The 26,326-nt window shown below is 47.0% G+C and overlaps 2 protein-coding genes across 11 annotated transcripts in view; one reads left to right on the top strand and one right to left on the bottom strand.

The window, feature by feature from the left end:
* Window positions 1–26,326, top strand: part of LOC149366534 (ATP-dependent RNA helicase DDX4-like) — a 33,672-nt gene that overhangs the window by 3,899 nt on the left and 3,447 nt on the right. For 4 of the 10 annotated variants that reach the window (XM_089551316.1, XM_089551286.1, XM_089551279.1 and 1 more), the window contains 13 exons: window positions 1,467–1,514; window positions 5,946–6,007; window positions 6,320–6,374; window positions 7,480–7,769; window positions 8,970–9,029; window positions 11,033–11,116; window positions 12,565–12,645; window positions 14,375–14,461; window positions 18,550–18,639; window positions 21,239–21,328; window positions 23,128–23,205; window positions 24,865–25,029; window positions 25,883–26,184. In XM_089551316.1, the coding sequence (XP_089407442.1) occupies window positions 1,477–1,514; window positions 5,946–6,007; window positions 6,320–6,374; window positions 7,480–7,769; window positions 8,970–9,029; window positions 11,033–11,116; window positions 12,565–12,645; window positions 14,375–14,461; window positions 18,550–18,639; window positions 21,239–21,328; window positions 23,128–23,205; window positions 24,865–25,029; window positions 25,883–26,184 (1,482 nt within the window). In that variant the 5' untranslated portion in view covers window positions 1,467–1,476. Of the gene's footprint in view, window positions 1–748; window positions 849–1,466; window positions 1,515–5,945; window positions 6,008–6,319; window positions 6,375–7,479; window positions 7,770–8,969; window positions 9,030–11,032; window positions 11,117–12,564; window positions 12,646–14,374; window positions 14,462–18,549; window positions 18,640–21,238; window positions 21,329–23,127; window positions 23,206–24,864; window positions 25,030–25,882; window positions 26,185–26,326 lie in introns of those variants that run through there. The other 6 variants (XM_089551301.1, XM_089551295.1, XM_089551337.1 and 3 more) reach the window with 6 other exon arrangements.
* On the bottom strand, window positions 16,726–18,073 carry LOC149366535 (uncharacterized). Its single transcript, XM_089551350.1, has one exon. The coding sequence runs from the start codon at window positions 17,940–17,942 to the stop codon at window positions 17,049–17,051; it is 894 nt and encodes a 297-aa protein (XP_089407476.1). The 5' UTR covers window positions 17,943–18,073; the 3' UTR covers window positions 16,726–17,048.

Raw genomic sequence — 26,326 nt, 5'->3', positions numbered from 1 at the left:
ACAATTGTTTAATCTTTTTTTTTTGCAATTTTGATCTCTCGTTGCAAATGTCTACAATGAAAATTATAACGTTTGCGCATTTATGCATAAAAGCTGGGGGCGTAAATTAGCGCCTTCATCAACGGGCTAGATTAACCATGTTGCCTTAAAAATAGCTAGTGTCGATCTGGCGGCGTAAAGTGAAGCGAGCGTAAATAAAATTATGCTCTAGAAACGGGACCGACCAAAAGTGACGAAGCTACAGCTAGCCTTCGCAACAAGATGCCGACGCTATCACAAAGCGCTCAGCATGTAGCGCGAATCGCGTCGCGTCAACCCTTATCGAGGACTGCGCGAAGAATGCCGACGGCTGGGGTAAAAAAAAAAAAAAAACTGCGCGATGTGTCACTGCATCGTTACGCGTTGTAAAAATAGCCGCACGTTTTCCTTGCGCTTTCTTTTTCCGTTAGCGCCACCGCCGTCTTCTCGCTGAATCCGAAAAGTACGCAGATAGAAAGAAATTATCTGCATGAATCCGGCAAAAGTTTGAGAGGAAGAAGCGCGCATTCGCCTGTGAGCCATACTGATGGATTATAGCACTGAGCTGTTATTTGTGGGACGAAAAAGGCGAACTGTGTGCAGCGAAAACAAAAAAAAGCTGGCAATTCAGTTGTTTATTCTAATCAATTCGTGTAGGCGCGAGTTAGATGTGGTAGCGAGCGCCCTCTCATCTAAAAAAAATGAAAAAAAGATCAGCGACTGGCGCGCTCTCTACAGTGACCACGTGACAGAGTGCGGCTAGTGCGGGCAAGCGCGCTCGCGCCACTCGCACTTTGCTACCTTGTGGAACACGGAGGCTGACCGTCGAGGTGAGGCGGTGTCGCGCTTTTCTGTCGCGTCTTGGTTATTTTTGACACGCTTGGAACTGCATCTCGCAGCGTTGTTTTCGTTCCGTCCGCCCGAGCTTTTTGCGCGCGTTAGTTGCTCGAACGCGCGCAGTCCGTTGGGACAAACGCTAGGCCTCCGCAGTGTTTGACTTAACGGTTGCCCGCACTTTCGCTCTTGAACCCCCTGCGGATTAAGAATGGCCAGCGCTGCTTCGTAAGCGTGATTAATGGGGCATATATCTCGCCGCGCAGAGCTCGAGTTTTGCATTGTGAAGACAGCGGTGTGAGAAATGCGCGCTGTGTTAGCATTCACTTGTCAAAACTCAACACGTGGTTCCATTGTCGCGCTTCGCGTTAATTTTTAGCTTTGCCTAGCCTTCCTTTCGCCTTTGAATGAATGACATTAAGCGTTCAGTTCTTGTAAATGTGCTTGGCGTGCTCCCGTTCATTTTTTTTCTGTTGTCAGGAGGGTGGAGGCGCGGAGGGCAAAGGTTCTTTGTTGTGGAGAGCACTTGTTTGTGTGATGTCCGTCAAAGGCGTCTAAGAGAAACGCCGCCGCCGCCGCTTCTGAGTACGACCTTGTGTGTTTTTGTTTTGCAGGGGGCTTGAAATGGCAGAAGTGACTGGGTTTACTGCCGGCGGCTTCGGGTGAGTTTTCATTTTCCTTCGTTCTGCGCGGAAGCCTTCCTTCCCGAGCCGGGAAGACTTACTTATTCGTGGCGCACTTACTTATTCGTGGCGGCTACGCGAACACTTAACCCGCTCATCGTGGCACCCGGCAGGAAGCCCTAGTTTGCGCCGCGGACCTTGCACTGCGAGGTTTTGTTTTTGCGTGAAGCGTAGATAGGTGTCGTGCTTGTAAGGCAGTCTAAAAAGGCGCTTGGCTGTTTTCGTCGCGCCAGTATTATCAATGCGCGCCTTTAGTTTAGGAATTGGCGCGTAGACAGGAAATGGCGGCGACGTAAAGGGGTGTTGGGCGGCCTCGTTTGCCGAGCGCCGGTGACAGTTGTTGCAGTAAGGCCCAGACTGCGAGTTTGACAGGCCTGCCACGAGGCGTGCGAACTCTTCTCCGTACGTGGATCAAATTTGCATCGAATCATTCGTGTTGACGTGTAGTCTCTAGTCTGTAAATACCGTAAATAAATAAAAATTGTAGTCTGTAAATATCGCGTGGTCATGCATTGTGCAAACTCCGTGCTCGGCAACAGAGGGGTAAGACATGCTGGAATAATTGGCGTTCACGAAGCATGTGATGGTCGAACACAGATAGATGGATGTCAAAGTGGAGTAGATTAGCTGAGGAAGGTGTGGCCAGAAAGCATCCAAAATATTTGCAGTGTTCATGGGTGAATTGCTTCGGGCAGGTACAGAGCTTCACCGATAATTTGGCCTGAGCGCGGCGGGATAGAAATGCAACAATGCGCACACATGTTCAGTGCTTGTAGCAAAGTGAGTGCGTTATTTGTCCATTTACTCTGCAGTGGGCCCCACTAGACAAGCGTATTCGCTCACCTCTGCAAAGCTACTTGTGGGGATTTAAAATTTGCTGCTCGAAATTCAGCATATGCAGATAAAAGGCACAGGTTACTACAGCCCATTAAATTCAGGAATGTGTAAAGCTGCTGTTAAGTAAAGCCCGAATTTTAATCTTGGTGGTCAAGCTCGCGTGGTTATCACTGCCAGTGAGCTTAGGTACAGTCCCCGTCAAAAGTATACAGCCCAAGGGGTTTGCTTGCGAGACCTGCGGCATGCGTCGTTATATACTCACCAACCATAATCTCATGAAAGATGAAGGGCTTTGAGTTCTCAATCCCGCCAAGCTTTGGACTGCTGGATATGCTAGGGAACCCCGTTAAACATCTTGGGCTGTATACTTTTTGACGGGGGCTGTACATGTTGGGAATTGACGGCACTGTTTTATCGTATTCCTGCGACCTTGTGTACTCGCCAGCGTGCACTACTGTGCATAGATGGAGCTTTTGCAGTGCAGGCAGTTGCTGGAGAGTATTGTGGAGGTGTTTGCCTTGTATGGTGGCACGCTTAGCTGAGCAGGTTGGATGAGTTGCGAGTTAGCTGATGTACGCTGTGGGTCAGTAATTAGATATAGGGTTGGTGTTGTCGGTGCGCATGTATGTGTGCATGTGTTAACTATAAGTGCTTGCCTTCTGGAAGAAAGCTGTTAGCCTGTGTCACTGCGTGAGTAGAGGGTAGAGTTCAGTGTTGACAGTAGCCTGTGGCAGGTGTGTCTGTAGGGAGACTGCCAGCACTGCATTTTATTGCTACCTACCTCACTACCTCCCTAGAGTGCTTGCTTGCAAATTGCATTTGTGCAAGATGTCAGGTACAAGTTGCTTCTGCATCTGACAGCATTAATGCTTGTTGTATTCAGATTTTTAATGCCTTGTCACTGAGGTCTGTACTTGGCTACATATTGGGCATCGCTGTTTGAAATTCAGCTGCCATCATCATACATTACACTAACTTTAGTGATGCTGATGAAGTGTGAAAAGGTGTCATGCACTTTTTTTCATGGTCTGATTGATAAAATGGATGACTTGCTTAGACAAGCAAGCCGTGTTCTGTGCTGGGGATAGGGCAGTGTGGAGATGGGTACTGGCTGCTTCTTTACTTTTGCCTTAGTGTGCTTGTTGCACCCACTAGCCCTAACTGCCACCTTGGTCATGCAGCTCTTGGTCACTGTCGCCGTGTGTGCACAAACTTGTTTGGCTTTGCTTACTGCTGGGCTGTAATGTGCAGTGTGCGGCTGGAACCTTTTGTGAAGCAGCCTTGTAGTACTGTTAAGGCAGGCATACCATAGTAGGATAAAACTTAAGGGGGCACACTACCCAAAAAGTGAACTTTGAACCGCTTGCTCGATTTCATTGAAACTTGAGAATATCACTGCTGGGACGACCTCTGCCAAATTTTATCATTCAGCTGGGGGCCTGTCTTGAACATTAATTATAGTGCTTAAAATAAAATGGGGTGATTTTCAATCGTGAGTATTTTCCTCATCGCCTGTTTCTTCAGTAAACTGTCAGCTTAGAAAAACTATTCCAATATTATTTGATAATATTGGTATTGTAGCAGGTTTTCTGGAGTGAAATTTTATGAGGAACACAACTGTATGCTCAGTTTGTCTATTTTTGTTCCTTTTTTCACACTAAAAAATGACTTAAAAAATTGACATAAAACGAAAATCTAATGTCATTCTTTATATGGTATCATTCTTTCAAAATATAGAACTAAGCAAAATAATTCAACAGTTGTGTGCTCTGGACATTCCCAATACCACATAACACAAAAATTGAAAAAAAAAAAACCCTTATTTTTCAAACAGTAGTTATCCTAAGTAAGCATAGTCATCCTTGGCATAAAGGTTGCATAACCTGCTTCATACTTATTCTAGAATAATTAAATTTTGGCTGAGGTGGTTCCACCAATAATATAAACTAGCCCCACTAGTTCCAGTGAAATCGAGCAAGTGGTTCAAAAGTTCACTGTTTAGGGTAGTGTCCGCCCCTTAAAAAAGAAACTGCAGTTAACACTGGGTCACGTGCGAGCAGTCCTGTATAACTACGCTAGTCGAGCGCAAACAGTAAACGAAGTCGGCTTTTTAATGTTCGACTTTTTCACGAGCCAGGGAGCAGAATCCTAAAGCTTATTGTCTTGTTAACCGACAAGAAGCTAACCACGATGGACTACTTTTTTGTTTGAAGAATTCTGTGCGGCGGTCCGGAATGTGAGCGGAGATTCACTGCAGACTTCAGTTCTATCAGACTATAATGCAAATCATTCTGGGGGTACAGGATAGGCAAAAAAGGGTGTGAAAGCATTCATTTTTTTTCTTGTTCCATCCGTGAAGGTATTTTTTCCTGCATCTTTTCTTCTAGTATCACATATCTTCCTTCCCAGTATATTTTCCTCTAAATAATAGTTTTTAAAAAGGGAAAGTGCCAGGCCCCGTATTTTGTGAAGGCAGTGTTTTACATGCACTTTGAAGCAAAATTTTATGATCGCAACTCGAATGTGTTTTTCTGTTGGAGTAAAAACATATCTGGCAACAATCTTGGAGCTCTCAGCCTCCTTAACCTGAGTCTTTATTCACATCTGGAAGCAAGCACCAAAAAGATGCCTCTCTACAATCAGATGCCCTAAGGAGTTCAGCAGTAGATGCTGTTGAACTCCTTAGGGCATCAACATTCAGCGGCAGCAACGTGGCAAAATCCAAGGTTAGCCTTTGGGCTAACCTGAAGCCATAACACACTCCACCGGCTGATAAAGAGTTGGCCAGTGTAAAGTTTTGGTCTGCTGATGGAGCAGCACATGAGTAAAGAAGCACGAAGATGATTTGAATGACTGTGGATGCTGTGCCTACGGAGTAAATTGGTCAGCAGATGTTGGCGAAGCGCATAGCTTTGTATTTAAGTTAATTATTTTCAAAACGAGACCAGGCAGAACGCTCATTCCTTGCCTGTACCTTATAATGGTCATGAGGAAATATACTGAACCAAAACCGGGCATGAACAATGAATTTTAACGGATTGAAACTGTACCAGTGACCTTAAATATAGTCTTCGAGAGAGTTGCTTCAAGCTAGCGGTCCAGGTTTACATAGTTTTGGTTCAGTAGAATGAGCACAAATCTTATAAACAGGTGGCCACTAATTTGATTGGGTGTTGAGAAAAGTGCACCAGAACATATTCTAAAATACATGGGAAGGTGGGGTTTGCACCATCCCCTTAATTGCATGCCTGTGTTTTGCTGGAGCTCTGGTGTCGCTGGCACTGGTTCTAGTTTCTCAAGCATGAACAGTGCCTAAAATGAGTCTTGTTTACGTAGTGATATGACTGGAGTGAGTCAAGTGTTACTGAACCTGAGAGATAGACATGAAGACTGGTTGGAAGTTGCCTAATTGCCTAAAAGGCCAAATATTTTCTTAGTAGTCATGACATGTTCTTCAAATCTGTTGTTGTTACTGGAGTCGCTGTTAGGAACCCACATTTTGCCTTCACTTGGTGGGTGGGGAAGAGTGTTGGGTGGATTGTCCTTGACATCTTGTGCATTTTTACCCTGCAGCGTGGGCCGAGGTCGCGGAATGAAGGCGGCAGTTGGACCTGCCACGTCTACCAGGCAACCTGGTGAGTTGAAGCAGTTCCTTCTTAGTGAATGTTAAGCCCCCAGTCGTTAATCTGGAACCCTCCGTATCGTGTCGGGGGCGTTCTCATTCTGCTGCATGTGCTGCATGCTAAGTATCGGAACTTCACCGACCACCTTTGGAAGTGTTTGTGGAGCACTCGGAATGTATCATTAGCTCAAGTGTTGCCGAGCCGTCCGCGTGGCACGGGCATCGCCAGCCCACATGACGTGGGCGTTGTGCGGGTGGTTGGGCGCACGGGATTTCTGGCGGGTGTTTTGCAATCCTTTCTCCCCCTCCCCCCTTTCCTGCTCAGGTGAGGAGTCTAACAACGGATGGAGCAAAAGTGCCACCAGCACAGGTCCCTCTGGGTGAGTGTTCTTGCCTGTCGAGTTGGCTGCGGTCGTTTTGCCACATTTACCGTCCCCATCCAGAGCTTCTGGGCAAGCCCTGTGGGAGGAGTGCCGGACGCTTGGTCATGTCTTATTAAGCAAGAACCCTCTGATACATGGCATGCACATGCGACCTTATTGAGCCATAATTCTGATGTGAAGTCGTACAATTTCGGCTTCAACCGAACACTACTCCAAGCAAACTGCATTGCTGGCATTCCCATAGTCTCTGAAGCGCCTTGGAACTCTAAAGGCAGTGGTTGAGCTTTTTTAAGGCGAAAGCCTTGGATCATACTCGTGGTCATGACTCTTGTGTCCATTGCATTTGAAATGAGTCGTAACTAGTCATTACAAGTTAAGTCTTGACTAACTAGTCATTACAAGTCGTCTTGACTAACTAGTCATTAACCAGTCACGACTGGCTAGTCATGACTAGTCATCGCTAGATAGTCGTTACCAATCATGACTAGTCATTAACAAATCGTGACTGTTAGTCATGGGTCATACTAATTAGTCATGACTAGCCAATCCAAGTTGCCCCATAGCTGCCTCGTGTGTGCCTACGGCCGTCGAGCCAAAGTTGCATGGAAAGGCTTTCGCCTCGCGGACTTCAGATCGTCAAAGTGCCTCCTGAATTTTTTTTTTGCTCTGGGTAATTATTCAGAGCTATGATGTGCAGTTCTTTCCTTCAAAAAGTGCAGTGACTATCTTGCTTAGTTTCAGCTGTTTGCTGTATAGGCTGCGCGTGCAGTACTTTGGCTGTGGTTACCTTGTTGTGGACGCTGTGTGTGCGAGGTTTTAGAAGTTCTGGGGTGTAACACGTACACAAACCCGTGTTCTCACAGCTGGGGTGCGGGCGGTTGTCCGGACAGTAATCCAACGGACTGTGGCTGGTGTAACACGTACACAAACCGTGTTCTCACAGCTTGGGTGGTGCGGGCGGTTGTACGGACAGTAATCCAACGGACTGTGGCTGGTGTAACACGTACACAGTGTTCTCACAGCTGGGGTGCGGGCGGTTGCACGGACAGTAATCCAACGGACTGTGGCTGGTGTAACACGTACACAAACCGTGTTCTCACAGCTGGGGTGCGGGCGGTTGTACGGACAGTAATCCAACGGACTGTGGCTGGGGGACCAGCAACGGGAGTGCCCCGGACCCCGCCTGGAACAACAATGGCTCGGGCGACAACAACAATGGGGCCAGTGCTGCCCCAGCTGCCAGTGACGGCTGGCAGGAGGAAGATTCTGGCTGGAGCGAGGAACCCTCTTCTACCAGCTACGGCGGAGGAGGAGGCGGAGGCTCCAGCTACGGCGGAGGCTCCTCCAGCTATGGAGGTGGCCGATCCGGCGGAGGTGGTGGAGGCAGTCGTGGTGAGTGTCTCCTGTGGTCATGCTTGTTCTTCCTCGCCTTGTGTGCCTGAGTTGAAGCAGAGTGCCATCCCACTGGTTGGTTCAGTTCTTTTGAGGTTAGTCTTAACGCCTGCGATTGTTGTGAAAGGGGAGAAATGATTGTGGCCGGTTCTGTTTGTTGGGACTTGCTTGTGCAAGTTTGCACAACTCTGCAATTGGACGGGTGGTAGTCATTTGAAATTGTTTGCAAACCGTTGGAATCATTAACACCATCCCTAGTTAATCATTTCTGCCGATATTTTTTTGTGGGTACTGTACATTTGAAAATCCTGGTTAGCTGAGTTTAGCTCCAGTCTTGAATAGGTAGGCGTGGATGTTCCGAAAATCTTAGGCGGTTTCTTGTGGGCAAGTATTGTGCATTTTTTGAGCGAGGGGTGTGGTAATGGGCAGCTGGGGCTAAATTATGGGACAATCAATCTCAGCAGTTGCAAAGCCTTGTTCTTTTGATCTTTGTTATCGACCAATATGAGCGAGGCTTTGAGGCTGTTTGAGACTTAGTTTTGAGATAATGAATCTCCTAATTCTGTGCAATTTTGTCTTGCCAAAGCATAGTTGAGGTTTGTGAAAGATATAGCTGTCGCCCATTGGTGTCGTTTGGCTCTATGACCTTCAAAATGTATTGTAGGCTGTTTGCCTCTGGGCCAGTTAGGCCTGGCCATGAAGCAATTCAAATGGGCTGAGCTGCATACCGAAGGGAAACTGGGTGCTTGTAATATGGGAGCCGTAATTTTTTTTTTCTATCGGCACTTATTCTCTTCTGATGGATATATTAAAGAAGCGCCCAGTTCTTTTAACTGAAAAGAGCACTTGGGGGGCCATATTGAGGGTCGCCGGCAAGGTGATAAATATAGGCGGTGGAAATGTGCAACGTTAGTGCAGTATGCGATGCTAGTGCAAATGACACCCAAGCTTTTGGAGGTGAAGCGAGCATTTTAGAGTAAAGTTGACACCTGCGTGGGGTGTGGTTTGCCTGGTGGTTGGGAGCCATGCCAGGATAGTGAGACTGCTTTTAAATCCTTTCCATACTATCTTTGCATTTCCCAATGACGAGCAGTGGGGAATGCAAAACTGAAACAGAACCTTAACAAGTCCTACTTTGTGATCATGTGCGTTGTTTTGGGTGGAATGTCTTCATCCTGACACCTGCGCCTACGACCACAGGCCGCTCTGGCTGGGACAACCGAGGAGGCCGTTCGGAAGGGCGTCGTACAGGCGGCAGAGGTGAAGCGGTAAACGCCACCCGGGCTATCTCTGCCCCCTCTCGCTGTGCTTGCTGTGTGGGGGGGAGAGGCTTAGCTTGTCCCGTAAAGATGCACAAAAAGCAAACCTTGTATGCTGCTGGTTTTAGGGGGAAAAGGGTGCACATGCCAGTGTTGTGGTGTGGTGTTGGACCTTGGTGGTGCCTGCTTCCTCCCTGTAGTTGCACCGCTTGACTAGTCACGTGACCCAAGCCTGCTTCCCGTGCTGATGCTGGCTGTCGTGCAGCTGTGCCTGCTTATGCGTGTGTGCACACCCTGCTTGTGTACTGCACAGCCTATACCCCCAGCAGCACGAGTAATTGGCCCAATATTGGATATTGGTGGTTTCACTGTGGGCCTTTATAGGACTGGCCTTCATAGGACCGGGCATTCATAGGACCGGGCATTCATAGGACCGGGCCTTTATAGCACCAGGCCTTTATAGCACCAGGCCTTTATAGGACCAGCCTTTGCCAGTACATTTCCAATATTGGGCCAATTACCCGTGCTGCTTGGGATACTTCCTGCCCCGCTGGCTGCCTCTGTGTGCCAAGCCTTTGAGTCAGTGCCAAGCTCCTGGAGGGGTTGGAAGGTGGGGCGCTTGGTCAGTGTATGCTAAAGTGGGAACATCCAGTAGCTGAGAAAGTCCCTTTATGGCCTTTTTTGTTTGTTTACTGGAACCTGTAAGTTCAGAATTTCACTTTCAAGCCTTGGATAGTCTTAAGTGTGCATATGCTTCTTGAAGACGTGCGAGAACTCGCGGGGAGGGGTTGAAAGCACTGAATGTTAGGAGTAGGGTCATCTTTTCCTCTTGCCTAGCTGTTGGAGCTCAGTTGATTTTTTTTTCATTGGCATTACCTTTTGTGCTCGCCTGAACAAGTATTGCATTTTCCACTGTTTTTGTTGTCTCTGTAATGCCAAGTGGAGGTTTCAGTGGCCACGTTGAGCTGCCCAGAGCAGCTTTTAGTCCTGTGACCCTTCCAGTGCTGTCTGGAAAATGAAAATTAAGTATAGTGAATATTTGGTGGGACAGTTCGCACGTGTGTTGTGTAAGCTGGTTGACTTTTCCAGACAGGTTGTGCGAGGAGGGAGAGTTGTAATCTAACTAGTCGAGCCTAAGTAGTTAGTCGAGCCTAAGTAGTTAGTCGAGCCTAAGTAGTTAGTCGAGCCTAAGTAGTTAGTCGAGCCTAAGTAGTTAGTCGAGCCTAAGTAGTTAGTCGAGCCTAAGTAGTTAGTCGAGCCTAAGTAGTTAGTCGAGCCTAAGTAGTTAGTCGAGCCTAAGTAGTTAGTCGAGCCTAAGTAGTTAGTCGAGCCTAAGTAGTTAGTCGAGCCTAAGTAGTTAGTCGAGCCTAAGTAGTTAGTCGAGCCTAAGTAGTTAGTCGAGCCTAAGTAGTTAGTCGAGCCTAAGTAGTTAGTCGAGCCTAAGTAGTTAGTCGAGCCTAAGTAGTTAGTCGAGCCTAAGTAGTTAGTCGAGCCTAAGTAGTTAGTCGAGCCTAAGTAGTTAGTCGAGCCTAAGTAGTTAGTCGAGCCTAAGTAGTTAGTCGAGCCTAAGTAGTTAGTCGAGCCTAAGTAGTTAGTCGAGCCTAAGTAGTTAGTCGAGCCTAAGTAGTTAGTCGAGCCTAAGTAGTTAGTCGAGCCTAAGTAGTTAGTCGAGCCTAAGTAGTTGGTAGTCTAACCGGTTAACTGGCTGGAGTTAGTAGCCTAACTGGTTAGTAGTCTAACTAGTCTCTAGTAACTAGTTGTAGTCGAGTGAGTGCATACATTGTTGCTGCCCTGTTCTCTGTAGCTTTCATAGCTCTGTGCTTTGGCTTATTAGGGCTGGTCCCCCCCCCCCTCGGAGTGCTATGGACGTTGTTCCCCTTAGGTCTATTTAGTGGGGCTGTGTGTGCGGAGGTGCTTGCACTGTCTGTAGAGGCTTGGCAAGAGTGGTGGGCAGTGGGGAGCTGTTCTGGCCATGCCTCACACTGTTCTCCTCTTTGAACGCAGCCTGCTTCAAATGCAACCAGGAAGGACACATGAGTAGGGACTGTCCCAATGCGGACTCTGGTGGAGGTGGCGGCCGCGGAAGAGGTGGGTCATTGGTTAATCTCACTGCTGCACTGTTTATTGATGCTAGTTTTACGTGCTTGTGGGAATTGCTCCAGGTGGAGCAATTTCGGTACAGAGGAAGTAGCTTCCTTACATGGATGTTATTGTGTGCAGTAGAACCTTGATTGCTTGCAGCCCGTACGATGTAACTGGCGATGTTGACGTTAGCAATAACGGGCCGTGCACCATAGTTCACTGCTTTCGGTGCATGCCACATAACTGGCGATGACAGCATTTGGTGTGCGGGCCAGGCAGTGAGTGGAGTGTACCGCAGGACTGGCGATCACAACGTTTGATGTTTGGGCAGCGCTTGGTTTGCGAGGGTGCAATCGCAGCTCTCACGTTTGTATCATCCACAGTGTGAATTAGCTTCAGCAGGTCTGAGTAGTAAGGGCATGGGTGTTGCTGTTTACTGCTTTAGCTTCAGGGGTAAGAGGTTCTTAGAAATAAATTTTTATTAATGAAGTCACAATTATGAAACATTCAGGGAACGTGCATTTTGCATGCTGATTCCAAATACTATGTAATTTAATTTTATGTACAACAAGTCGTGTGGGTGGTGCTTAGCATTCAAGGGTGCAGTTGTGGTCCGCTTGTTCATAGCATCTGAAATTCTGCCCCTTGTACGCAGTACGCTCTGTCTAATTTGACATATTTGTATCAGACGTGCACATTGAGGTTCAGTTGTAATTGCTCAATTTACAATTCACTGTCAAGGGGGAATGGATGGAGTGAAGTAGGACTCACTGTTGTAGGGGGTCCTCCATGTGCATTCAACGTATCTAGAAGGATAAGTTTGAAAGAAACCATTCGTTTTCATTCTTTAAGCAGCTGAATTTTGGAAGCTGTGCTAAAGGACTGAAGCACGACCAGCAGTGACCAACTTGCTTTCCCCTATAGCTTGGCGTATTGTTTGACTCCTTGTGGCTGTGCTGAATTTTTGTTCAGCAGCTACATTTTTTTATTTATTTTTATTTCTGAGAAAATTGGGTTTAAAATTTTCCCTTGCCTCTGTATTTGCAACTTGAGGCATCAGTATGGAAAACGCTTGAACATCTGTGAACTGGTGGAACAACCTATCCTGTGGGCTGATGATCTATATTGGTAGTTTGTCGATTGATTGTTTATTGTTAGAGGCCAACCTCAATTTTCAATAGGTGTCCCTTCAAAATAGCCTTCATCAAAAGCTTTATATAGCTGTGTGGCATCATCGGGCAATGCACTGAGGTGACTCGTCATTCAGTGCCACTAGCAGCGAAAAAAAAATGTCAAGGCCAGGAACAGAGTTCAGTAACATCAATGAAGGTGTTGGAAAGCGATGTTTCAAGCGTGGAGGTTTCTACTTGTGGCATTATGTGGCACCTGTTTACGCCGGTGTTTCCTAGTGTTTGTGTACGTGTGCTAAGGGTTCTTGCTTGTTCCGTGTGCAGGCTGCTTCAAGTGTGGGGAGGAAGGACATATGAGCAGAGATTGTCCAAAGGCGGACTCGTCTGGTGGTGGAAGAGGCAGAGGTGAGAACCCAGGTTTTGTTTGGTGTTAGGAGTGTACCGCAGGACTGGCGATCGCCATGTCTGCAGTTTGTGGGCAGCGCTTGTACTCTGTTTCATACATAGCAGGCAACGCTGCGGAGGCCGCGGAAGTAGTTCGTCCGCGAAGCCATATTACTCCGCCACTCATAATTTATTTTTCTCGTCGCCTGGCTGAGTATTTGATAGAAAACGAAGAACAGTGTACAACGAAACGGTAGCGCTGAAGATCAGTCAGAGCTGTGAGGTGCTCAGAGTTCGGACCCTCTGGCTATAACTTTTACCAGAGTGCGGACTACTTTTTAGGCGCGGATGGAGGAAGAGCGATTCGTCCTACCAGCGGAGAATCATACCGCCACGTGTCTTTCTTGATTCTCGAAGTCTCGATAAGCCACAGGACGGAAATGTGCCAAGTGGAAAACCGAAGTCAGGAGGTTGTCATTCACGGCACTTGAGATTTGCTGCAACGAAATATCTCTGTGCTCAATGTGGTTGTATGGCGAACTACTTTTTTTGGCGCGGGCTTAGCCTGTGTGAACAGGCGGGCTAGCTTTGGCAGCGTTGCCTGCTATGTATGAAACAGAGTATAGTTCGCTAGGGTTCAGTCTCAGCTCGCTTGTTTCTATCATCCACAGTGTTGTGGGACAGTGTTCATAACGTCAGAAATTCTGCGCATTGTGCACAGTGCACTCTGGCCAGGAAAGCGTTTGTGTCGCAAGATTCTACTGTGTAGTATTTTGTGAATTAGCTGCAGCAAATCTGAGTAGTAATGGCATGGGTGTTGCTGTTTTTATTGCTTCAGCTTAGGGGGGACCCTGGTCTTGAAAAAAAAAATTTATTAATGAAGTCGCGGTTATAAAATTTTCAGGCCACATGTATTTTTGTGCGCTGATTCTAGATATGTCATTTAATTTCATGTAAACCAATTCTTTGAGCACTTGTGCGATTTTTATGCAAGTATTTTGGGAAAAGTATTGCAGAAAATTTGCTGCAGGAAACTCGCTGAAATGTATGCCATTGGGTTCTCTTGACACCAAGGAATGCAATAAGGGTAAAGTTATCATCCTGGCTATCATAGAACTTGAGTTAGAGTTCTGAAGTTGTCGCTTCAGGAATGAGAAGTGTGTATTCCTGTTTCTGAAGTGGCAGCTTCAGTACCCTATAATTCAATTTCTATGATAACCAGGATGATAATTTCACCCTTATTGCATTCCTTGGTGTCAAGAGAACCCAATGGCACATTTCAGCGAGTTTCCTGCAGCAAATTTTCTGCAAAACTTTTCCCAAAATACTAGCACAAAAATTGCACAAGTGCTCCAGGAATTGTTTTACATAAAATCAAATGACATACCTAGAATCGGGGCACAAAAATACATGTGCCCGGAAAATTTCATAACTATGACTAAATTAATAAAATTTTGTTTTCAAGACCAGTGTCCCCCCTTAATGAGGAGTTTGATGTCCGAAAATAAACTAATGACGACAGGCAGCCTGGGCCACAGGTGATCTGGCCCAATGTGATGGGCGTAACTGGGTTCGCAGACAGTTCGCTTTTGAAAAGCAGAACTGTCGAGTGTGATGAATAGTGGTTGAAGCTCCAGCGAGACAACGGTGCTCCAGTGGGAAGATGTGTGTGCCCTTGCTGGTTGCAGGCATTGCATTGTAGGCTGCCTTGGTTTTGTCCCGGAGGAGTGACGCTGGTCTTCCTTTGCAGGCTGCTTCAAGTGTGGCGAGGAAGGGCACATGAGCAGGGATTGCCCTAACGCTGGCTCATCCGGAGGCGGAGGCGGCGGCGGAAGAGGTGAGTGCAGCTAAACCTCAGCGTAACGAACTTCAGTGTAATTAAATGCTGCTGTTGTCTTAAGGGGGGAGGCTACCCTTGAGCATCAACTTTATTATTTCTTGAGATATCTGGATGAAATTTTCAGGGCAAGCTTGTAGCACAAACATTTGAAGAACTACCAAGTTTCATGGAGCTGTAACCTCTGGTTCTCAAGTTATAGGAGTATATCAAGGTAGTTTACATGGGTTCCTTGGGACATACCTGGAGAATCTGCAAAATGTGCTGGCACTTTGAAATTCAGCATAGTCATTCCTGGATAGGTACCCCAGGGCAAGACAAGGCCCTTTTTGTAAATTTCTTTGCTGAAAAAGTTTAGCACAGCCCTGAATTTAGTGTTACTTATTAGATCTTCATTAACCAAATTTTAATTGTTTATTACAAATTCCAGAGACAATATCTTAAAAAAATGGGCTTGTCTTGCCCTCAGAAATTTATTCAGGTATGGTGCAAAAGAAACCCCATGAAATTCTGATAAGTGGTTCCCAAGATATGGCTTTCCCTAGCAGCCATGCCAGGCAAAATATTTATTCTGAGAAAATGGCCTTAGAAGATTGAGAGAACACCAACTTTTTTGCTTCTTGAGATATCTAGATGAAATTTTCAGGGTAGGCTCACAGCATAAACACCCGAAGAATTACTAAGTTTCACAGAGTTGTGCCCTCTGGTTCTGAAGTTACAGGAGTATATCGAGGTGGTTTACAAGGGTTCTTTGGGACAGGCCAGGAGAATATGCAGATTGTGTTGGCACTATGAAGTTAATTTATGATAATTCCTGGATAGGCACCTCAGGCAACAACAAGGCCCTTCGAAAATTCTTTGGTAAAAAATTTTAGCACATCACTGAATTTAATTACTACTTAGACATACACTAATTAACCAAATTTTATTTATCAACAATTCCAAACACAATATCTTCAATAAATTGGCTTTTCTTGCCCCCCAAAATTTATTTATGTATAGGGTAAAAAGACCACACAGAAATCCGAAATCTGAGATATGCTGGGGTGAGCAGCCATACAAGGAAAAAAAAAAAAATTCAGAGAAAATGACCCTCGAAAGTTGAGACATTTCCAGGTCTAAAACGATCCCGCTGAATAGCTGGAGCTGTCTCCGTGCTTTCTTTTTTTTTGCCGCCTCTGAGTTGTCACTTCATTCTGTTCCTCAGCCTTGCCCATGCGCAGGGCATCTTTCTCCGCCGCTGACCGACCCGCACATATCTAGGACGCTGGATGCGTCGATGCAGTCGTCGGCAGCGCGCTTCGCCATGCGGATGGACCTCGTAGAATGTGTCCGTGCACAGAACGCGTGTTGCGTATTGAATTTCGTTGTAGGCATCGTGACCGACCGCGCAACGATCAACAAGCTACACGACACTGTTCAAAGGGCACGGCGACAGACTGTAAAGACGGCGATCGCAAAAATGGCGAACACACCGCACAAAGGAGAGCGAGCAGCCGGAGCAGACGACGCGCAGGGAGCAGCCGGCGGAGACCATCGCGTCAGCGCGCGCAGCAGCCAATAGCAGCCGCCCGTTCCCCCGCGTTCTCGAGGAGCGCGCGCTTGGTCCAATCGTAGCCTCGGATTTCGGACGCGGGAAACTCGAAAGCAGCCGCGGGGCCCCCAATCAAAAGCTAGCCACACCTCGAGCACGCTGCCGCCGTCGCCGCCGGAAGCAGCAAAGAAAAGCGCAAGAATAATTCACGAACAAAACAAGACCAAAATGGCGGCGCTCGGTTCAGCGTGGGAGGAATGGCGCGCGCGCGAAGTTGGGGCATTTTCGGCGCTTGCTCGCGGCTCAGGGGCCGCCGTGGCTTGTTATATTTCTAATTTTCAATATTTTTACTGTGAATTAGGCATTGATAATTACAGAAAAGGTAGTTTATAACATATACAAACAGAATATATACTTTTCCAAAAATAGACTTTTTCGCGATTTTCCGGTTTTCAAAGGTAGCGTCCCCCCTTAAGGGGGGACATGGCTCTTAAAGCTGTTTTTATTATTTTCTGGCCAAATTTGATAAAATTTACCTGTATTATTCAGTTTCTTCCACTGATTTCAAATATCTAATTTGTTTTTCAATAGGCCAATTAGTTACGAAGATAAATGAAATTAATGGTTCATAATTTGCAGAAACAATGAAAAAATAACCACACTACAGAAATTGATATTAACACATGGCTAGGTACTAGAAAGCATAAGGAATACAATGTTAGTACTTTTTTGATGCAACAAATATTCGCGATGCTAGAGCAATCCAAAGTTCACTGTTCAAAACGTGGGCACCCTATTGTCTGATATAGAGCAGAACTGCTAAATTTTAAAACCCAAATTCCAAAATCTGCTCCTAACATTGTGTGCTCTGCACTCTTAGCTACATTCCACAACAAAAATTATGGTTCTACCTGCCTTGAAGGCAGAGATATCGTGTCCACAAATTTGAAAGAAGTCAAAAATAGGCATTTTGAGAAAATGATAAAAAAGAAATAAATTCACTTTTAACCAAAAATGCACAAAAAATAGTGCAATATTTTACATCCTGTGTGACTAAAAGCCACCAGGAATGTAGTCAGTCTGACTACAGCCCCCCAAATGGCGCTTTTTGAAGGCGTGCTGCATGTCCAAAGTGGTCTTGTGCTTCTTTGCAGATGCCACTGCTCGGCGGTGGTCTTTCTCCGCCATGCGCTTTGTGCTCAGTGCTCCAGGTTTGAGGTGCAGCTCTTTCAATATTGCTGTGGACGTCCTCTCATAGCCAGCATTGAATCGCATCACAGCCTCAGCCACTGCAGCTTGTACAGTGAAGAGTGAGGCATGCTGTTCCTTCGGAGCCAGTGCCCATATCAGGGAGTGAAGGGATTCATTGCTGTTCTGAGTACTGCCCCGTTGGCACCGCTCAAGAAGTTTCTCGTCAGAAAGGCGCTCATAAATGGGCAGCAGGGCCTCACAGACGTATGGAGGCAGATTGTAACGGTGCTTAGGAGCTGCCTCGCCCTTAGCGCTTGCTGCATTCTGGCGGCACCATGAGCCTGGTCCTGGTGGGCAATGGCTGTGGTCTGACACCAGGTCATTTGATGTCGTGTGGTGATAGGTGGCCATCACTGCTTCCTTCATTCCCTGCACATCACCCTTGTGAGTCTTCAGGGCCCAGCCATAGTACCGCGTTAGCTTTGAAACTAGGTCAGCAGTTAGTTTGCCTTTACCGCCAAGGCTCTCTAATCCAGGTCCTTTATGTTTTGTGATGAGGTTTCGCAAGCTTGTGCCCATCCGTTTCTGTACATGGTTGACACAGTCTTCTTTCTCCACCGAAATGTACCCATACACTTTGGCCTCCTGCAGCACAAGGAAAGCACGGCTGTCACCATCTGAGAGTAGGGTGGTGTACCTCAGGTTATGTCGTTGTAGTGACCTCTCGAAAAGGATGAGGGCGGCTTCAACTTCCATTTCACCGGCTTTCTTAGTGGTGTTTTTCTGGCAGGCGTGGCTCTCCTTCCAAGCTTCGTAAGTCGGATCACCTTCCTTTGGCCCACGCTCACAACCAGCACAGAAGTTGCTGAGCACAACGAAATCGAGGACTAGCCCCGTGAAGAGCTCGATGACAGTGCTGACGTAAATGTGCGACGAGTGGCCGCGCGTCATCCAGGAACCATCGTATGACACAGCAATGTTTCCGGAATTCCCAAGCTTCAAGTCATCGTACAGCTCCCGAACCGATTGCGCGCACTGAGTCGTCTGCTTCTCGGCAGCAAGAGGCGCCGCGGGCGCCAACTTCGTCTTCACATACCTCTGCCATGTTTTGGTGTGAAGGCCGCGGTGGGAGATGTTCTAGAGGCCCCGAAATTCTAGAGGCCCCTGTACTGTACGGCATCCCTCGTAGCCTCAGTCCCTTTGGGACGTCAAACCTCCATAGACCTGTAAGGTCGGCTTGTGCCAATATCCGAAATGCAGTACTTTCTAACTGTTAGCAGGGACGCTGCTACTGCGTTGCGCCTGTACACTGTTTTCTTTGTTGTGTGCCAATGTACACGGGCTGATGTCGGTCTGTTTGCAGGCTGCTTCAAGTGTGGCGAGGAGGGTCACATGAGCAGGGATTGCCCTAACCCCAGCTCATCCGGAGGCGGAGGCGGAGGTGGCGGCAGAGGTGAGTACGCTGTTGAAGTTTCATCAGAGTAGCAGATTCAGCTAGTTTATGTGTGTCTACCTTACGAAATGCTGAAAAAAAAAGATAAGTTACAGGACACTTGCTGGTGGGCATTCATTCCCCTCCCCTCCGGCTCACATGGATGGCTGTTCGAACTCCTTGGTTTAATATTTTTACATGTGTTGGCTCTTAAGGGGGGATACTGGTCTTGAAAAAAAAATTTTAGTAATGAAGTCACAGTTACGAAATCTTCAGGGAATATGTATTTTTGTGTGCCGATTCTGAATGTGTCATTTAATTTCATGCAAAACAATTCCTTGAGCACTTATGCACTTTTCATGCTAGTATTTTGCAAAGAGTTTTGAAGAAAATTTGCTGCAGGAAACTCGCTGAAATGTATGCCATTGGGTTCTCTTGACACCAAGGAATACAATAAGGGTGAAACTGTCTTCCTGCCTATCATAGAACTTGAGTTATAGAGTTTTGAAGTTGTCGCTTCAGAAATGAGAAGGAAAGTGTGTATTCCTGTTTCTGAAGTGGCAGCTTCAGTACCGTATTACTCAAGGTCTATGAGAGCCAGGATGATAATTTTACCCTTATTATATGTATTCCTTGGTGTCAAGAGAACCCAATGGCATACATTTCAGCGAGTTTCCCGCAGCAAATTTTCTTCAAAACTCTCCGCAAAATACTTGCATAAAAGGTGCATAGGTGCTCAAGGAATTGTTTTACATGAAATTAAATGACATATCTAGAATCAGTGCACAAAACTACATGTGCCCTGATAATTTCATAACTATGACTAAATTAATAAAATTTTCTTTTCAAGACCAGTGTCCCCCCCTTAATATGCAAGAATTTCATTTGGTGTCGTCCAAAATGTTCGGTTTTCTTGTGCTTTCAAAAGGGGGATGAGGGTCTTTATAAAGACGAAAAAATTATGTGGGCGAAAATTATGTGCACATGAAGCAGTTCTTTTGGCCCACTTTTCTTTTTTCCTCGAATTACCGGCTGTCAATATGGGGGTCTGATAAGGAGGGCTGCATTGCGGCTGAATTAGGTGGCCATTTTTTTTTCTCTCAAGTGTAGCTCTAAGGAATAGAAAATGTTTTTTAATTATCTCACTGATTTATCTGAAAACCAGTAGCATATTTCAAATCTGCTAAAAAAAAACTGGATAGGAGTGCAGTTTCATCCAGATTCAAGCAAAAGGTGTCTGCACACAAATGTGTATGAAAATAGGCTGCAAGCGTGGAAAAGGTACCATGCGGGAGGAAAAAGCTGGTCACATTACATGCCCGGGTCTTGTCAGCAATTTTGAAGTGCAAGTGTGCTATTTTTCACGTCCTGCCATGAATTTTATTAGCATAGTGTAATATGTGGAGCACATCACGTTGCAAGCATATTTCTTAATTTCTGCGTTGAAATTTTTAGAATGGCACTTTATATTACCCCTGTGTTGCCACGTTTCCTGCACCGAAATTCATTGGGCAATAAAATACAGAATAATCAAGCAATAAAAGTGTTCGCAACGTTGTTATTCTTTCTGGTATCTAGCAAAGCATAGTTCTTTACCAAGTGGTTATTTTCCTGTTTCTGCAAAGTTTAGAGTGCTGTGTGCAGTTATTCTGAGAACTAATTGGTCCGGAAAAAAAATGAAATGCATTTTTGGAATCTGCACAAAAACGTGCATAAGCCTGTAGAGTTGGTAATTTTGGTTGGAAAGCAAGGAAAATGGTCTTAACATCAGTGTCCTTGCCCCCCCCCCCCTCATATTTGCGGTCTGATCGACTTCGAAGGTTTTTACTGTACTTCGTACTACATTGATATTCTAGCCGCCGCGGTGGCTCAGTGGTTATGGTGCTCGGCTGCTGACCCGAAATGTGCGGGTTCGATCCCGGCCGCGGCGGCCGAATTTCTTTGGAGGAGAAATTCTAGAGGCCCGTGTGCTGTGCGATGTCAGTGCATGTTAAAAGAACCCCAGGTGGTCGAAATTTCCGGTGCCCTCCACTACGGCGTCTCTCATAGCCTGAGTCGCTTTGGGACGTTAAACACCATAAACCAAACCAAACATTGATATTCTATCATGCTGTACTGCAAGTCCACTGGAATTAAAATTGTCATTTCCACGCGGTTTTCACTCACTAGACGACCATTGCCTGTTTTTTTTTTTTTTTCAACAGAATAATTTGGTGCAGTGTGAAATTTTTTTAGTAGCCATCTGATGGTTCGACTTTGGGTTATTCGGACCTTTTTCCAGTCCCTTGGGGTTCCAGAAGAACTTTTTGTTGGGCTAGATGGTGCATGTTGTAAGAGAAACTGTAGCGCAACCAAGATGTACACAAGAGAGGACCACACAGGACTAGCACTAATCGCGGGTATGATCTCCTTTCGAAGTTAACGCTAGTCCTGTGTGGTCTCTTGTGTACTTCTTGGTTGTGCTACAGTTCCTTTCTTACAGCCTTGAGGTTCCATTTGCCCTGAGATCACTAAATTAGGAAACCAGTGTTCCTTTTGAGTAAACATATCTTTTAGCCTTTTACGCTGTTTTCTCTGTTGCGTCCCTATACACACGGTCCGATGTTGGATCTGTTTGCAGGCTGCTTCAAGTGTGGCGAGGAGGGCCACATGAGCAGAGACTGCCCTAACCCCGGCTCATCCGGAGGCGGAGGAGGTGGTGGCGGCAGAGGTGAGCACGCTGTTGCCAGCTTCATTTAGAGTAGCAGATTCGGCTATTTGCTTATCCACCTTGGCTACAGGACACTTGGCTGGGTCGGCATTCTTAGCCTGAGGATCAGTTCATGACCAAAGCTACAAAAGCAGTCATCGCTAAAGCCTTGACCTTGAAAAAACTATATGCTCGGAAGGGCGGCACTTTTTTAACGGTCCCTCACACAGGACCGGCATTTTTCATAGTTTTTTGCAGCGTCCTTTTTATGCTGAAACGCTCAACGACGAATGATTGCAGTCCCGGCGAATCCTTCTAATACCTGGTGCATTGAAAGTGCGTGGTAGAGAATTAGCGCAGTCCCGGTGAATCCTTCTACAGTCAAGTCCACTTATGGAATTGTTATCAACGGTCGCACGAAACAAAGCATAACTGCAAAGAGGAGTCGCAGACGGCAAGTGACATGCGAGCTCCACTGAGGCATCGTTTTGGTGGCCCCGTAAGGGGCCTCGTAAAAAATACGGGAAGGTTGCCGCGGCCGCCTCCATGGTTGAGAAATCCCGAAGAAACACTGGGGTGAAATCGCCACAAGCATCTGGCCATGTACTTCTCACTGGCTTGCATGAGAAAACCCCATGTCCGTCAGCATTGCTTGCCGACATCCTTCTCCATGGCATCCAGCTACTCCACGTAGTGCAGCGGAAGGTCCCCTGCGAAAACGAAGCCCCGAGGGGCTGACACAGTCGGTTGCGATAGTGCGTACTTCTTAACCAAGTCACGCACTTTCTTAGTCTTTGTAGTTCTTCACGATACTGCACTTCATCTCCAAATCGATAGCCGTGTGCTTTCTTTTCACCGGCAACGTCGTCCGATAATCAGCGGGCGGATCAGCTGTCTTCCGTTTCGGAGGCGATTCAAACAAGATGGAGAAACCACGGGGCCAGGAACGACTTTGACGCAATCAACACAAACAACCAAATCCGTTGGCAGAACTGCGCAGAATGAGGGGCGAGCGAGCAGCAGGCTGCAGGCGCATTGGCAAGGTCCATTCGTGTTTCAGAGGGTGGCGCGGCATAGAGCTATGGGTGCAGCCCATTTCTTTTTGGAGGGGTGGAAGGGTGCCGGGAGAGAGGTGCGAGGTGCTGGCGGTGCGGAGAAGGCCGGAAAGCAGGTTCTATTGTATGAGCGTGCGGCGGGGAGGGTGCAGCGGCTCGGAATTTTTTCTTCTTTTCAAGGATTTCACATTCCACTCCCTTTTGGCACGAGCACTCAGGAGCCAGACTTCATTGTTATAACTGATAATGCGGCATGGGGGCATTGTAGGAAGCGGGTTATTTTAACATAGAAAACATACAAAAGTGGACAGTGCAGCAGCTTTTCATTGTTGTAACCGATGTTTTGTTAAAACCGGTATCGTTATAAGTAGGTTCGACTGCAATACCTAGTGCATTGAAAGTATGGATGATAGATTGCGTGCCCGACGACTGGCATGAATTAATCTCTAAGAGTAAATCAAATTGCTAGATCAGTTTACAGGGGGACATAACGTGGTTGTAAGTTGGGACCAAGATGCTCCAAAGATATGGCATGCCACGCGTGTGATCTGTGGCTGTCAGCTCCCAGTGTAACGCACCATGTGGGCAAAATTATGCTCACATGAAGCGATGCTTCATGTTTGAAGCAATGAAGCAAACATGAAGCATCGCAATTCTGGCCATTCGCGATGGGACAGCGAACCTGCCACTTTGGTGGGTGGCAGTTGGTGATGGCAGACGGCCGAGACTTGCCAGTGAAATGTGCGTTGCTTGTGTGGTGTGCAGGCTGCTACAAGTGTGGTGAGGAGGGTCACATGAGCAGAGATTGCCCCTCTGCGTCCAGTGACGATCGCCCCAAGAGGGGTGAGTGGTGATCCTTCAGCAGTTACTCTTGGTGGGCGCACAGCACTGCACTGCCTGGTCTAGTTCAAAGAGAATTCCCACCCAAACTCTTTAAGATATCAAGGAAATTGATAAATCAGAGGCGCATCCGTGTGTTCACTCATCATCTTGCTCATCGCAAGATTGATCGCTGTTTGTGTGTGTTCTGCATAACATGTCAGGTGACAGGTGCTGTGTTAGCAGGTGCAGTCGCCGACCGATTTATTGGACTCTGCGGGTCCCGAAAAATGGTCCGAATAATCGAACAGTTCAGAAAATATGTGAACTTAAAAAAACTTTTCTGCGAAAAACCAGCTTTCAGAATCGCACTAATGCACTTGCCGCAAGAACAGTCAGTTTGCATGGGGTGGTGGGGCTCGTGGAGACGGAGGTAACCCATGGTAACCCACACTATTAATGCAGCCCCTCCCCCTCCCACCCTCTACGGCGTTTGCTGCCCCGCACCGCGGGGTGCGTCGTCCAAGCCATGGTGGACGCTGCAGCTGTCCCACTGTCCCGTTGTACCGTTTTCAATGCGATTGCCGCGCTCTTCGTAGGCCATATCAGTGGCAATAAATAGCCAAGCCTATCCAAGCCAGTCAGATTGCACCCGCTGAGCCAAAAATCCAAGATGGCACCTCTCACGGTGGCGGGGAACGGTTGGTTGTGACAGCGATGCCGCTCGTGTCTATATTAGGCCGAAATAACTTGATTTTTGTGTTCGATTCTTTCAGTGATGTGCTCACAAGATACAGTAGTGGACATTTTTGGAATCCGGAAAAACTTCGAAATATTCAGTTCAGTGGAGAAGAATGAACTTCATAGTACCGCTCGTATCCAAACTTTGGCATCCAAAACACATTTCGTGAACCTCATAGGAACCTGTATGTAATCACCACCTGTGTTTTGGATGCCAAAGTTTGGATACAAGCAGTGCTCTGAAGTTCGTTCTTTGAGTCGCCACCGAACTGAAAGTTTCGAAGTTTTTCGACCTAAACAAAAGCGAGCTTGCATTGCTGTTGCAACCAGTCTACCCTTTGCTGCCATGAAAGGTTCCGTATTGGATTAACACAGGGTCAGTTGTCCAGACTGCCCTGGCTCTTTGTTGCTCATTTTTGCCACTTGAGTGTGTCAAGCTCTTCATTGCATTGAGGTGGCCTAAAGGCCTGGGCATGTGATTGCATTCCTGGGTCAGATACGGTCTGTTTCTTGTGAATGGAATGCAGATGACTGCAGAGTTCGCGATTTTCAAGCAGTTTTCTTGTATCGGTGTGCTTTTTTGTAGTTTACGCATTTGACTTTTCCGGACTTCGATTGTCGGAATGTTCTTCGGGTCCTAGAGTCCGAAAATAGGTCGGTGACTGTCTTGTCTTGGAACATCGCTGGAACTTATTGAAGGCTTTTGGGCAAAAAAGCAAAAAAGTTTGAGAACCCCTGAACTAGAACATGCGCGCTGGAGCAGGGCCACTTGTGCAGGTCTGTAGTTCAGTAGGTCTTGCTCCCTCCAACCCCCCCTCCCCCCCTTTCATTCCCTCCTCTAATTGATTGTTGTGGATGTTGAGGAGTGAACAGTGTGTGCTGCATGCCGAAGGAGGGTTGTGCAGGAAAGCGATGTGCTATGATGCTGTGTCCTATTTGCAGGCTGTTTCAAGTGCGGCGAGGAAGGACACATGAGCCGCGAGTGTCCCAACTCAGAGTCCTCGGGTGATGGAGCAGACCGCCCGAAGGGGTGCTTCAAGTGTCAGCAGGAGGGGCACATGGCCAAGGATTGCACCAACGAGCCAGTCCCGCGCATGGGTCCAGACGGTGAGGGCACCTGCACCAGTTGTGGTGCTTGCTTTGTAGTTGGCGGCATCACTGGGTTTTCGATGTTGTTGGCAAGGTTGCGGAAGGTCCTCCTTCATCCCTTCCTGCTAAAGTTTCACAGTGCTTTCAGATCTGCGGCGTGTCTGAAAAATGCCCGAATTCAGTGACAGATTATGGAGAATAAGAAAGCGTGCCATAAGCAGTCAACGCTGAAAACTCGTTAATTTGAAATGATTGGGACTGAGAAAAATATTCTTATTAACAGAACAAAAAAAAATCTGACCTAGGCAGAAAATTTGTTGTTGAAATGCGAATACACCACATGCCCTCCACCCCCGATTTTATGCTCTGGGCTCATCGGAGACATAGAAAACTGGTTAAAGCCATTTGCTGGAGGGCTGTTTGCTGCTTTCTTCTTGAGCTGTATCATAAGACTCTGGAGAGGTGAAATGCAATGCCGCCATGGTGGCTCTGTGTATGGTGTTAGGCCGCTGACCCTATGGCTCGATTTATGGTGTTAGGCCGCTGACCCTAAGGAAGTGTTCGATCCCAGCCTGCAGCGGTCTCATTTTGCGAAATGCTAGAGGCTGCCCATGTACTGTGCGATGTGGGCGCACGATGAAATACCTCAGGTCTTGCAATTTATTCCAGAGCCTTCCACTGCGGCGTCCCTCATGGCCAGAATCGCTTTGGCGCGCTATGACCCATGAAACAAAAAAAAAGCATGAGATTCATCTGTGTATATTTAGTTTGGATTGTTTGTACAGTCAGCTGTAAACTTGTACTTGAGGCAGGGGACAGGATGTGGGACGTAGCATGGTGTGCTTGCGTTATATGAATTTCCTGACTGCAGGCAAGCCCATGGAGGCACCATATGTGCCACCATCGCTGCCCACGGATGAGGACACACTCTTCTCAACAATCTCCACGGGCATCAACTTTTCCAAGTACGACACCATTCCGGTGGAAGTGAGCGACCCGGAGTACACAACCCCATTCTCGAGCTTTGAGGAGATGGGTCTGTGCGACCTGCTGCTCCAAAACCTCCGCCGGGCAAAGTATGCCAAGCCCACTCCTGTGCAGAAGTATGCGGTCAAGATTGTCCTGGGTGGCAGGGACCTCATGGCTTGTGCACAGACTGGCTCTGGGAAGACGGTGAGGCATAGATTTTCGTTGCTTGGATTTGCTTTGTACTTGGACCAGGGTTGGAGGGTGTAGCTGCAATAGGACTTTTTACGTAAATTGTTCTTTGTTCCGTTTAACGGCAATTGTTTGTTCCGTTTAACGGAAATTGTTC

Source organism: Amblyomma mixtum, chromosome 1 (assembly GCF_055824585.1).
Source record: "Amblyomma mixtum isolate Tamu chromosome 1, ASM5582458v1, whole genome shotgun sequence".
In the NCBI taxonomy this organism is placed as follows: Eukaryota; Metazoa; Arthropoda; class Arachnida; order Ixodida; family Ixodidae; genus Amblyomma; species Amblyomma mixtum.
Note: the sequence above shows the minus strand (reverse complement) of the source record. Positions and strands in the feature narration are given on the sequence as shown.